Genomic DNA, 11925 nt, shown 5'->3' with positions numbered 1-11925 from the left:
CTCTCTCTCTCTCTCTCTCTCTCTCTCTCTCTCTCTCTCTCTCTCTCTGAAAATCTCTAGAAAGAAAACGACCGGCGTGTCTCTCGTGATTTGCTCGACTTTAGCTTCGACCGGTCCTGTTCTCGCACGTGGAGAGTTTATTATTTGCTCAATTTTTATCGTTATTCTCATGTGTAAGACGAGAGAAATCTCTCGAAAGCGGTACGTCGCTACTAAACGTTGATGCTTGTTCGCAACGAATACTCATGAATGTTTAATCGATCATAGTTTTTGCCTATGACACGTACACGTACGCACGCGCGCACACAAACACACAAACACACACATACACACACATATACACGACGTACGCACGCATGCACGCACGCACGCACGCACGCATTCACGAACGCACGCACACACACAACGTACACGTGAGCTGTTTGAATTGAATTACGTAACGATATAGGCGAGATTCCCCGGCGAACCCTGTTAATTCGACAGCTCGAGTTACGCAGTATTGCGAGGCGAATGGTTCACTGCAAACGAAGTACTGGTTTAACGAAGTACTTGAGAAAATAAGAGAAATTTTATATACATATAAAATATATATATATATATATATATAAATATATATATGCAAACGTTAATATTTTTGTATGAGCATAAGATACGTAGATGTGTGAGTACTGAACCTTGAAGAGCGAGTGTAGATAAAGAACGGAAGATGATGTACGATGAAAGTTGAAGCGAAATTCCCGGAATCCATCCGTCCGCAATAATTATAGGTCAGTACTGGACTATACTGTGCTGCTATTAGTCATGTTTAAATTAAATTATAGTACCGAGATATATCGATGGAAAATTATGTGAAAAGAAGAACACAGAGAGAATGTGGGTGAGAGGGAGCGAGCGAGAGAGAAAGAGAAAGAGAGAGAGAGAGAGAGAGGGAGAGAGAAAAGAGAAAGAGCGAATGTGTATATGCAAGTGCATGCTTTGGGATCAACGGCAAGACGCTTGCAAGTCCTTTTTTTTATTGTCTCATCTTGTTATCACAAGAACTACTTTGCTGTGAACGTACTTTGGGTTAACGCTTCCGTTTCGGCCTATAGATTGTAGCTTAACAAATTATCACTTACAAAATAAAAGATAGAAGTAAATGAATAAAGCGAAAGAAAAGAAAGCACAGAAGGTTGCTCGTTTGTAAGACATTACACAGGGTGCTCGTTTGTAAGGAAAAATATTACGATTTTGCTTTATATAATATTTATTGTTACGAGATGTTCTCTCGAGTACAAGACTTAGTGATATAACGATATATACATATATATATGTGTGTATGTATATATATATATATGTGTATATATATATATATATATATATGTGTATATATATATATATATATATATATATATATATATATATACATATATACACATATATATATGATATATGATATATGATATAGTTAGGATAGAATGACGAATCTTCTATCTACCACGAGTTTGACGGTCGTTGTAGATCGAAAGTTCGATACCATCTTGTAGATAACGACGTGGTCGTCGTCGCGATCGCCAAATAGGTAGTTCGCGGGTGGGAGGTGACGGGTCTATCCTCTAATTAGCTTGACTTGTGATCTGCGGAGATATTCGCCGTCCTGTGTTGTGAGAAATATTGCAGGATAGCCTCCTCTCTCGCAGAGCGCGCGCTGCTTGCCGATATGCCGGAGTTTACGTCTTGCCGTTAAAGCCCATACGTCAAACGGAGAAAAAAGTACACACACAGGAAAGACACGCTTGGAGTCGCATATAATCTTTTCCTTTTTAATTGCGAGGTTGTACCACAGTCAAATAAGTGGAGGAAGCTCAGTGAAAGCGCGACGCATTGAGGGTACGAAGCTCCCCCCTCGAGCATTCTGCGTGAATGGCTCAAAGATCGATATTATTCGTATATCACGATCGATATTATGACGCTCGACATTGTTCGTTCAATTGTTATCACCACGTCGACTTTTTTTTCACGACGCACAAAGCGGTATTCCCGAGCGCGTGCATTCCCGTAGCGCGGATCTTGAACACGGATCTGGCTCCTCGACTCTCACCGGAGGGCTGACGTGGAAAATTCGAAATTTCGTGGTTAATATTGTGGACAGTTTGGTACCCTTGATGCCGATTTATTTGATATTACTCCTCGTTGTAAGCTGCCGAAACGTATCCACGAATGGTTTTAAACATAACGTAATTAATATGCCTAAGCCAGGGGAGAGATCGAGACAATAAATGTAATTCTGTTACACTGAGACTATTGCGTTTTTCTTTTTTATATTTGCGTTCATTCCGAGGGGTGCTGGCTACTATCGTATTTATATATAACTATCTGTCTCTCCGTGCATTTGCACTTGTGCTAATCACGCGCACACACACACACATACACACACACATACACACACACACACACAACGCATACAAACACGCGTACCATTTGTGTTTCACTATTGTCGCTTTGTTCCATAAGACGATAAAACGGTCAATGTTGTTTTTCTTTTTCCTTTTCACTTGACTAAAACAAGAAAAAAAAAAGACGAGACTTTACTAAACCGATCGTTGCACCACTATCGCTGGCTGTGGAACACATTGTTGTCATGATCGATGTTGCACACTTTCATTAAACGTCGCCCGAGCATTTTTCTCTGCAGTTCGAGAGTAACGTAAGACTGTCGTAGGACCGTCGCGTAGAACAGAACGATAGCTGTATATAGTACTAGCCTGTACTGACCTGTAGCACATGGATGCGTCGTCGGCGCAAAGCGATTGATGGATTGCGAGATTGTATCTTGAGTCAGAAAGTAAAGAAAATTTCACGAGGGCACGAAAGAGTCCCTCCAGTTAAGAGGGAAAAAAACGCACACAAATGTGAAGAACAACACGTCGAATTTTTCTATAATACTGTTTTTTCTCACTATAATATATCATATCACCGATTGTTTAGTCGATGAGGCGTGCGTGCGTGGGGGGCAGGCAGTGATCGAATGGATTTTCTGTCTTTTTTTTGTTATGCCATCATTATTATCGTTGTTATTGTTGTTCGATTTATTTTTGGCTCAACACGGGCTTCACTATATCTTATGTAACGTCCATGTGTTGTGGGTCAGAGCATCCTTAAAACAGTACCGACCGACTTTCCTTTCTATCCTCGTTTCCCGTTTGCACGAAACCGCGAAATCTAGCGATTTCGTTTCTCTCTCTCTCTCTTTATCTCTCTCTCTCTCTCTCTCTTTCTTTCTCTCTCTCTTTTGTTCGCTCTCGCTTTCGCTCTGGCTCTCACTCTCGCTCTCCCTCCTTTTCCCCCCTTTTTCTCTCTCTTTTTCTATCTCTTTCTCTTCTCCCTTCCGTCCTTTCCCTCAAGTCTTTTTTATTTCACGAGCCGGGGCCCTTCACGACGCACCGCCATCACGCCGCGCAATTAACGTCGCGTAATTACTGGCCAGCGTTCTCGCGCGTGGCTGAGAAGACGGGATCGTTTCGCGGGACTTCTCGGTTTCGCGCGTCCGTTTTTCTTGCGACCTTAGTAAACGTCGGACAGAATGTGTGACGCTTCTTCGTCGCGGACACCTAGTAAGACATTGAAACGGATACGCGCTCCTTTTTGTTTTCTCAGCCTGTTCGCGTGCGCTAGCCGCATCCGGGAATCTCTTACTAGGTGCCGCGCGACACGCCTTGTCGAAATTGCGCCGGACGAAATGTTACCGAGATAGTCCTTCGAACTCGCTGGTGAAAGACGCTGCGCGAAACTTGGGCAAGGCTGGTAGGCTCGCCTGACCGTTTACGTGTAACCGGCCTGGTGTTGGTTGGTTCGCAGGATCAGACTGAGTCGGCGGCCATTCTGAAGATCAAGGAGAGCATGCAGGAAGAGGCGAAGAGGTTTGAAAAGGACTCAGATCACCCTGATTATTTCATACAATAACTCTTCACGAGTCGTTGGACCCCCGAGACCAAATTAACAGTTTAATAGATAATGAATCGATTTCCTTTCTTCCTTAATCTGATAACTATCCCTTTATACACATATACACAAACACACACACACATACGCGCGCGCGCGCCCATATCCCAGTCTCGCGCCGTAGAACCATTTTTCCTACTCTCTCTTCGTTCTCTTCTCTCTCTCTCTCTCTCTCTCTCTCTCTCTCTCTCTCTCTCTCTCTTTTTCTCTTTTTATCTCTTTTGGTCGCATCTCTCTCGGTCTTGCCGTAACACTTTTTCTCTCCGTGTTACATCTTCCTCTCCTCCCCGTCCCTCTCTCCGAGCACGGCGTTGATCGATGAGGAAAGGCGACCCTCCCGCGGATGGGCGACCCGTCCCTCATGTCGCGCGCTACAACGGCGAGGAGGACCGTGATGTCAGTACGTGACGGACAGAGAGAGAACATCGATCCTGCGCGACTATCACGCCGACCGACATTTTCGCACAGTGTAATGTTGTCATGTGGACGTCGTTCGTTCGAGCATGAAGACATTTTGTCCGCCTGTTAACGCAAGGAACGCGGCATTACCGTTCTCCACTCGAAGACAGACCGAATGAACGAACGAACGAACGACGTTTTCGATCGCGATTCTTGTCCACTTTGCGCGACTATTACCACTGTGATGTGTGTCTCTCGTCGGGAATATATCGAACCTTGTACACCCGAGAACATTGGCGTTATCCGAATGGATTAATCGAGGCTTATGATTTTAAATGGAGAGAGAGCGAGAGCTCTGTCTTGAAAAAAAGTCAAGGTAAGCTCGCTTAAAGGAGGAAAACATTATAGACGGTCATTTTTATGAATTTTCTTAAAGAAAATGACAAGCGTTACTAATACAAAATTTGTTTTAATAAATTGTTTAAAACAAATTGTTCTATTAATAACGCTTAATTTTCTTTAAAATTTTCTTTAATAAAATTCGTAAAAAACTCTCATTGTCCACCATCTATTGTGTTCTTTATCATTTTCATTTGAGCCGCGAAGTTCGTTCGTTGCTCGTCGCGACCAGGTAGGAGGGTTCTCCTCGAACTATGTCTCATTTTACGGAGAACCCGTCGACAGCGCGCGACGTAGACCAGGCGTGGAGGATCGCTCGTATCGCGAAGGGGTTGCCGGATATCGTCGTTAAACTTAACTCCGACGCAAAGACGGCGATCGAACGCGACGTGGACGACGAGAGGTTGCCGCTGATCGAAAGAGAAAGAATGGGAAGAGAACACTTGGCTGCGCGAATATGTGTAAAGAGTATTACGACCACGATTATGATTAGACGGAAGCTACACGCACGTCATCCGGACGCTGGAGACTTTTAGTATTCAATCACGATAGAGGACCAAATTCGTTTCTACCGTACGATATATACATACATATACATATATACACACATATATATATATATATATATATATATACATACATGTAACACACACACGTACATGCATACGACACGCATACGCAGGGTATCCCAGACTTCCACAATTGTTGTGGGAACATAGAACGGGTTGAGTTGAACATAAAAGTCATATATCGTTTTGCGATAATCGTAGCAACAACCGAGGAATTAATTGTGTAAGATCAAGGGAAAGCGTGCGCTGAATGATAGAGAGAGGAGCGATCAAGCCGTAGCGCAATAATATAACGCATAGATGCCGACGCGTGGCGAGTGGAAGAACAACGCGCCGCTGGAATATTGAACTGGAAAGCTAAATTTTTCACCTGAACATTTCGTCCGACCGATCTTTTCGCGTCATATCGTGCTTCCTTAAGGGGAATCGATGACAAACTCCAAAAATGTCCATAACGTAAAAACAGCCACCCTCATCCCCATCATCCTTCACCGCGGAACTCTTGACTACTGACGTCAGAAGCTAGGAAATGTATGTCCAAAATTCCTGCAAAATATGTCACAAACAAAGATATATCTAAACAAATGACACAGTCGATTAAGCATACCGTTAAAATACTCCGAACACTTTTCTCTTGCTTCAAGAATCAATAGATAACCGTAAAATTAACGTAACATATCGCTTATATCGTTGCGCTTATATCGCTGCGCTCTTACGTCTTATAATGCAAAATGATATAGAATTTTTATGTTCACCTCAGTCCGTTCTACGTTCCCATAAAAATTGCGGAGCAGAGCCTGGGACACCTTATATATGTATATAATATATATATATATATTTTTTTTTTTTTCTATCGGCATACGATCGTCTCGTCACGGATTTCCGGAAGCTTTGCAAAGGGAGAAAGAAGCGTGTGTCTCTATTTGTCCGTAATAACCGGTTACAAAGCACTTGCGCGCTGCGGAATTTCGCGATTGGCGACTTAGATCTTTTCTTTCTTTTTTTTTGTATCACAGTCACACGCACGGATGACGTTTGATTTACAATCGCAATTGTATACGTTAGACTTCCTCCGCGAGAAATGTAGCTCCAGTTGCGGACGCTTCCGTGCGCGGGAGCATGCACGATTGGAAAAAACGGTCGAACCGCCGCCGCCGCGTTTGATCGAACCTTCGGTATATACCTTCGGCGATATATACGTATAGTTTAATCGTAATTTAGTACATTTAACAGAGAATAATCTCGAGAAATATACACACACGTACGCACGCACGCACGCACGAAGTGCGTCCCAAGACTCTCCTTTGCAATTTTTATAAGAACGTAGAACGGACTGAGGTGAATATCTCAAGATTTATTATGAATATCGTAAACGTATGGAATTTTTATATTCATCTCAATTCGTTCTATATTCCTACAAAAATTGCAGAGGAGAGTCTGGGACACTCTGTGCGTGTGTGCATATACATATATATATATATATATATATATATATATGTGTGTGTATATATGTGTGTGTGTATATATGTATACACATATATAAAGCTAGATTATATAAAGGATAAGAGTTATTGTATTATTACAACGGGCAATTATGATAATTAGGATTGTAAGGAGAGGAAAACGTATTGTGATATCTTTTTATATTGTACATTGTAGCGTTGCAGTTTTAATTGACTAACTTATTTCGACTTCTAATTACGATTGGACATCGTTTGTTCGAACATTGAACGCGCGGACGCACAGATATGTTAGCGGAGCTTTTTGTATTATATTTGTCGGTCGAATTGAACGAGAGATGTTACTTCCGCTCTCGCACAGGCGACAATTCGATTCCATTGTACAGCGTGCGGGCGTACAATACTTTTACGAAAGCGAGTGATTCTCTTGCAGAAAATGTTCGTTCATAAAGCAGAATTGTGCGTATTCCGGTCTTAAGTTTTGGAATACCTTTTATAAAACGATATTAGTGCGCAGGAATAAAAAAGAAAAGAGAGAGAGAACTTTTCTCTACAACGATCACTATTATCTTACAAGATACGTTCTTATCTTCGGTATCTTGCCAGGTAAGTTACCGACTGTAATTTAGTGTACTTGTATACTAGCGCATACTTGTACGACGGATGCTGGCAAGACGATTACACGCCCGAGTTTTTACACGCTTCGATGCTTTGTAACCGGTCGTGCTGACGATTGCTGGACCGCCGTTTTTAGCAATACAATAGTCAACGGTTGGGTCGAGTGCAACATTAGTAGACAATTTCGACTGTCGTATACGAGATCGCTGTCGGATTTTATACGCGATGTGTTTCTCCTCCCTCCCCCCTCCTCCCTTTCAAACCAGCACTCCTCCCGACAAGCACCTTCGTTTCACTCTCCACGATCTCCTGTCGCACGATCCAGTGGATGATTTTGTACGGGTGACAATTAGCATGTAAGCATTAACTAAGATTGTTCGACTACTATCTGTAGAAAAAGGATAGAGACATGAAATAGCGACATGGAATACGAAAACTGTATAAAACAGTCCGATCGATATTGCGAAGTTTAAGGTTCCTCCTGGTCTCTCAACGCTTGATTGTTGACTTCAGAATATAAAGTACGTCGAGATAAAAAGATATAAAAATATGACAATCGGTTGAGCACACTTCCAAGATACTTCAAGCACCTTCCTTTTACTATAACAATCCATAAATAACCGTAAAATTAACATGACAAAATAAATGCATGTCACGTTAATTTTACGGTTATCTATTGATTATTGGAGCAAGAGAAGTGTTCGGAGTATTTTAATGGTATGCTTAATCGACTTAATCGACTGTCATTTGTTTAGGTATATCTTTCTTTGTGACATATTTTGCAGGAATTTTGGATATATATTTCCTCGTTTCTGACGTCAGTAGTCAAGAGTTCTGCGGTGAGAGATGATGAGGATGAGGGGAACTGTTTTTACGTTATCGACATTTTTGGAGTTTGTCATCGATTCTTCTTAAGGAAGCACGATATGACGCGAAAAGATCGGTCGGACGAAATGTTCAAGTGAAGAATTTAGCTTTCCAGTTCTCGACATTCTCGTTGTCATCCTGTACGATATCGCGCAGTGATTTGGATAGCGAACATGCAATTTTACTTTTTTTAAGAGTGAAAAAGTGAAAAGTGAAGAGCTTTACGTGACCTCGATAATCTTAGCTCATGTATCTTTTCGAACAGTAGAAATGTAAAACTTTTCATTTTTCACGAGTTTACATTAAAGGAAAAGATGCATAGTCGATATCCTGAAATTACTATATTGTATAAGTCCGTCGAGTTTCACTGATGTAACATTAATCATGAATTATATATGTATATAATGTTTGTCAAGAGAGACTCTTATCGTGTCCCAAGAGCATCGTTCTCTTCGCGAGATCGACGCAGCATAGACACTATCTCTCGAGAATCGCATTAACGCGCGACTAATTACCTTTTAAGAGGAGATAAGAGAAACACGAAAGATGGCAATCTCAATCGCCTTGCTCTTTCTCTCTCTCCCCTCCTTCTCCCTTTCCCTTCCTTCCACTCTTTTCTCCACTCTTAGATATCAAACGACACTTTCAACATGCGATATCCTGTAAAATCCAAGAGGTGTCCCGCGACGACGCGTCCTCCGGATATTTATTGAATCTGTCCTTAGACATACCTTTCATGCTCCTTCCTTTTCCGCCTTTTCTTTGGAGTGTGTGACGGTAGTTTCACTCGAAATGCGGGAAGCGTCTAAAAGCGAGAAGAGAAACACGTTTAACGAGGAACAAAGTTCGAACGATCGAGTGCGATGTGTCGCGACAGAAGGATGTCGATGATGACTCGAGGTGTATGTCGACGATTCGATCTTCGAGTTTTTTTTTTTATCCTATCGAGCAGGTAGGATGCAAATTGGAATACCGTCATTTTTCTCGATTAGACCTTATGTTACATACGTCCTTGTATATGTATATCGCTAAGTTCTTAAATGTATGTATTCGGACTTAATCATTATGTCGTCTTTCTTACCCTTCATTTAAGAGTATAGTATATATATGTGTGTGTGTATGTGTGTGCTGCGTGCGTGTGTGTATGTTTAGTGAGAGGGAGAGAGAGAGAGAGATTCGTGTGGAGATTCGAATGAGTGAAGAAAGAGAAACACCCTCATCGCAAGAACGCGCGCTCGAAACCCTTTCACTAATTTACAACTGAAGAGATTTAGCAGCGAACTTCGCCCTTGGAGTCAGAGCTGCGCAACGTTCTCCAGCGTTCAACAGCGAAGCGGAAAACCGCTGGTGAAAGGATCGAAAACGGTATTTGAGATAATGGTTAAGGCTCCTTGTATCTCGCTGCGACTGTATTGGATTTGTGACGTCAGAAGTGAGGAATGACACGAAAGTTGCGTGCTATTTCTACATAAAGATAAAACGGAAAAAGTATATACTTAGAGATCACTTTGAAAGAGTTTGTGAAATTTTCCAAAAGCTATTCCTTTCCTCTGACAATCATTAAATAGTCGTATAATACATAATAAAATAAAGCGTGCAGACAAAATAGATTTATTTCACCATTTATTATACGACTATTATACGACATCAAGGGAAAGAGATATCTGTCGGACAATTTTTACAAGTGTGCTCAAGCAATCTCAAACGCTCTTTCGTTCATATTTATCTTTATTCAGAAATGGCATGTAACTTTCGTCGGTATGTCATTCTTCGCTTCTGATGTCAAATCCGATGTAGACGGCGAGGAGCCTTAAGTCCCGTTGACGAATCTACGTGTCTGCGCGTTATGATCGAAAGGGAGCGAATCCCGATTCAAAAAATCGCGTGCGTGCGTGCATGCATGCGTGTGTGTGTGTGCATACGTGATTGACGATTCGCTTCAACAACACGCACCTCGTATTCGGAGCAACGTCTTATCCCCTTTATGCTCTCTCTTTTTCCCTTGTAATTAATTTATATACGCACATACTCTCCTTCTCCTCCCACATACACACAAACTTTCTCTCTCTCGTCCCTCCCTCCCTTCCGCTTCCCCTCTTTCTCATTGTAACATTGTTCACGACTATAAAACTCGTGACTGACCTCACGCAATCTTCGGATTCGTGCATGATTATCGACATAATCAGATACCTATTACGAGTATAGCATTCAGTAGCACATAAATAATGTCGATAAAGTAATTAAATAAATGTCACTTAATCTATACCGAATCTTGTGTTATGCGTTTTCGACGTCATGTAAAAATAATTTTTATCGAAATTATATAGGTAATCTATATTTCAGATCCCTTGTAAGTGCAAAAATATGAAGGTACTAAGTTTCTTACTCATACGTTGTTATTATCACGTTTTATCTTATTATTATTATTTATCTTATTATATTAAGTCTTATGTTATTATTTTCTTATTGTACATAATGTTAAAAAAACACGCGTACAATTATTATAGGTGTCCGCTATGTGTGTCATTGACACGTGCCGTCCCAAGCTTCAAAAATGCATTTCTTCTCGGCTGATATTGCGCGAAAGGAGAGATAGGTAAGAAAGACGCATTGTGTTTGTGTGAGAGCGATAAGATCGTCTCTGACTTGTACCTACTATCAGTTCGTTGATGGTGAGACAAGGTCAAAAAGAAATTCGCTGTCTATCTTTGTTTAACTCGTACCACTCGTAGCACGGAACAGAACCTGATAACATTTACCACGCAGTGAGTGTACTGGACAAGGTTCTGATTTTCACCACTGGCTCTCAACTATGGCTCTGGATTCTCGGCGGATGGGACCCGATTGACCACGATGGGTGCTTTCCAATTGCTTAACACATCTTGACATACACGTACACAGAACTAGTTTATTGGTCACATATTATCTAAAATATCTTGTAAGATAATATACAACCAATAAACTGATTTTGTGTAACAGTGTACGCAACTGGAAAGCACCCGATACGATTGGACACAGATTGTAATGATTGTAATGATTTCGATCTGATAATTCACTAGATAATTCTTTGCATCAGTTGGTTGTGTCCAATCGTACCGTGGTTAATCGGGACGCTCCCGTTCTCGGAAGCTTAAGGCCAACGTTTTAGGCCGACGTCTCATGGAGCGGAAATTTTCCGCGCAACGAAACACGCGGAACCGACAAATCACAGTTCCGCTCTTTTTTGTTCCGCTATAATCTTACCGCTGCAATTTTGCGGAAAGAATAAAAATAGTCGCGGATAACCTCAACATATCTTATATATCTCGTTTCCTTCTTATACATTTATTATATATATATTTTTTCAACATTCTTTATTATTTCGTTTAGAAATGATGAATGGAAGGATCGTAAGTAATAAGATTGACTCTTGAATAAATGGAAGGATCGTAAGTAATAAGATTGACTCTTGAATAAATTAACATATATTATATCATTGGTATAAAATATTATTAAAATTATTAAAAACGTAAGAAATAACATTAAAAAGTCTACTGTTTGTATTAAGCACCGTGTGCCGCTAGCTTAAGTAATGTCTTAAGATGCGGATACGGCTCTGTGATTGGTTCATGACATCTTAAGACAGTAGTTAA

General features: G+C 41.1%; 1 protein-coding gene across 6 annotated transcripts in view; it reads left to right on the top strand.

The window, feature by feature from the left end:
• LOC116841463 (single-stranded DNA-binding protein 3) overlaps positions 1-9353 on the top strand; it is a 23444-nt gene extending 14091 nt beyond the window's left edge. For all 6 annotated transcript variants that reach the window (XM_032809428.1, XM_032809432.1, XM_032809427.1 and 3 more), the window contains one exon: positions 3838-9353. In XM_032809428.1, the coding sequence (XP_032665319.1) occupies positions 3838-3942 (105 nt within the window). In that variant the 3' untranslated portion in view covers positions 3943-9353. The remainder of the gene's footprint in view (positions 1-3837) is intronic.
• Positions 9354-11925: the final 2572 nt, after the last annotated feature.

The sequence above is a fragment of the Odontomachus brunneus genome, unplaced genomic scaffold (assembly GCF_010583005.1).
Source record: "Odontomachus brunneus isolate Ranch 3 - 2012 unplaced genomic scaffold, Obru_v1 Obru_scaffold_015, whole genome shotgun sequence".
Taxonomy (NCBI): domain Eukaryota; kingdom Metazoa; phylum Arthropoda; class Insecta; order Hymenoptera; family Formicidae; genus Odontomachus; species Odontomachus brunneus.
This window is presented reverse-complemented; position numbering and strand designations above follow the sequence as displayed.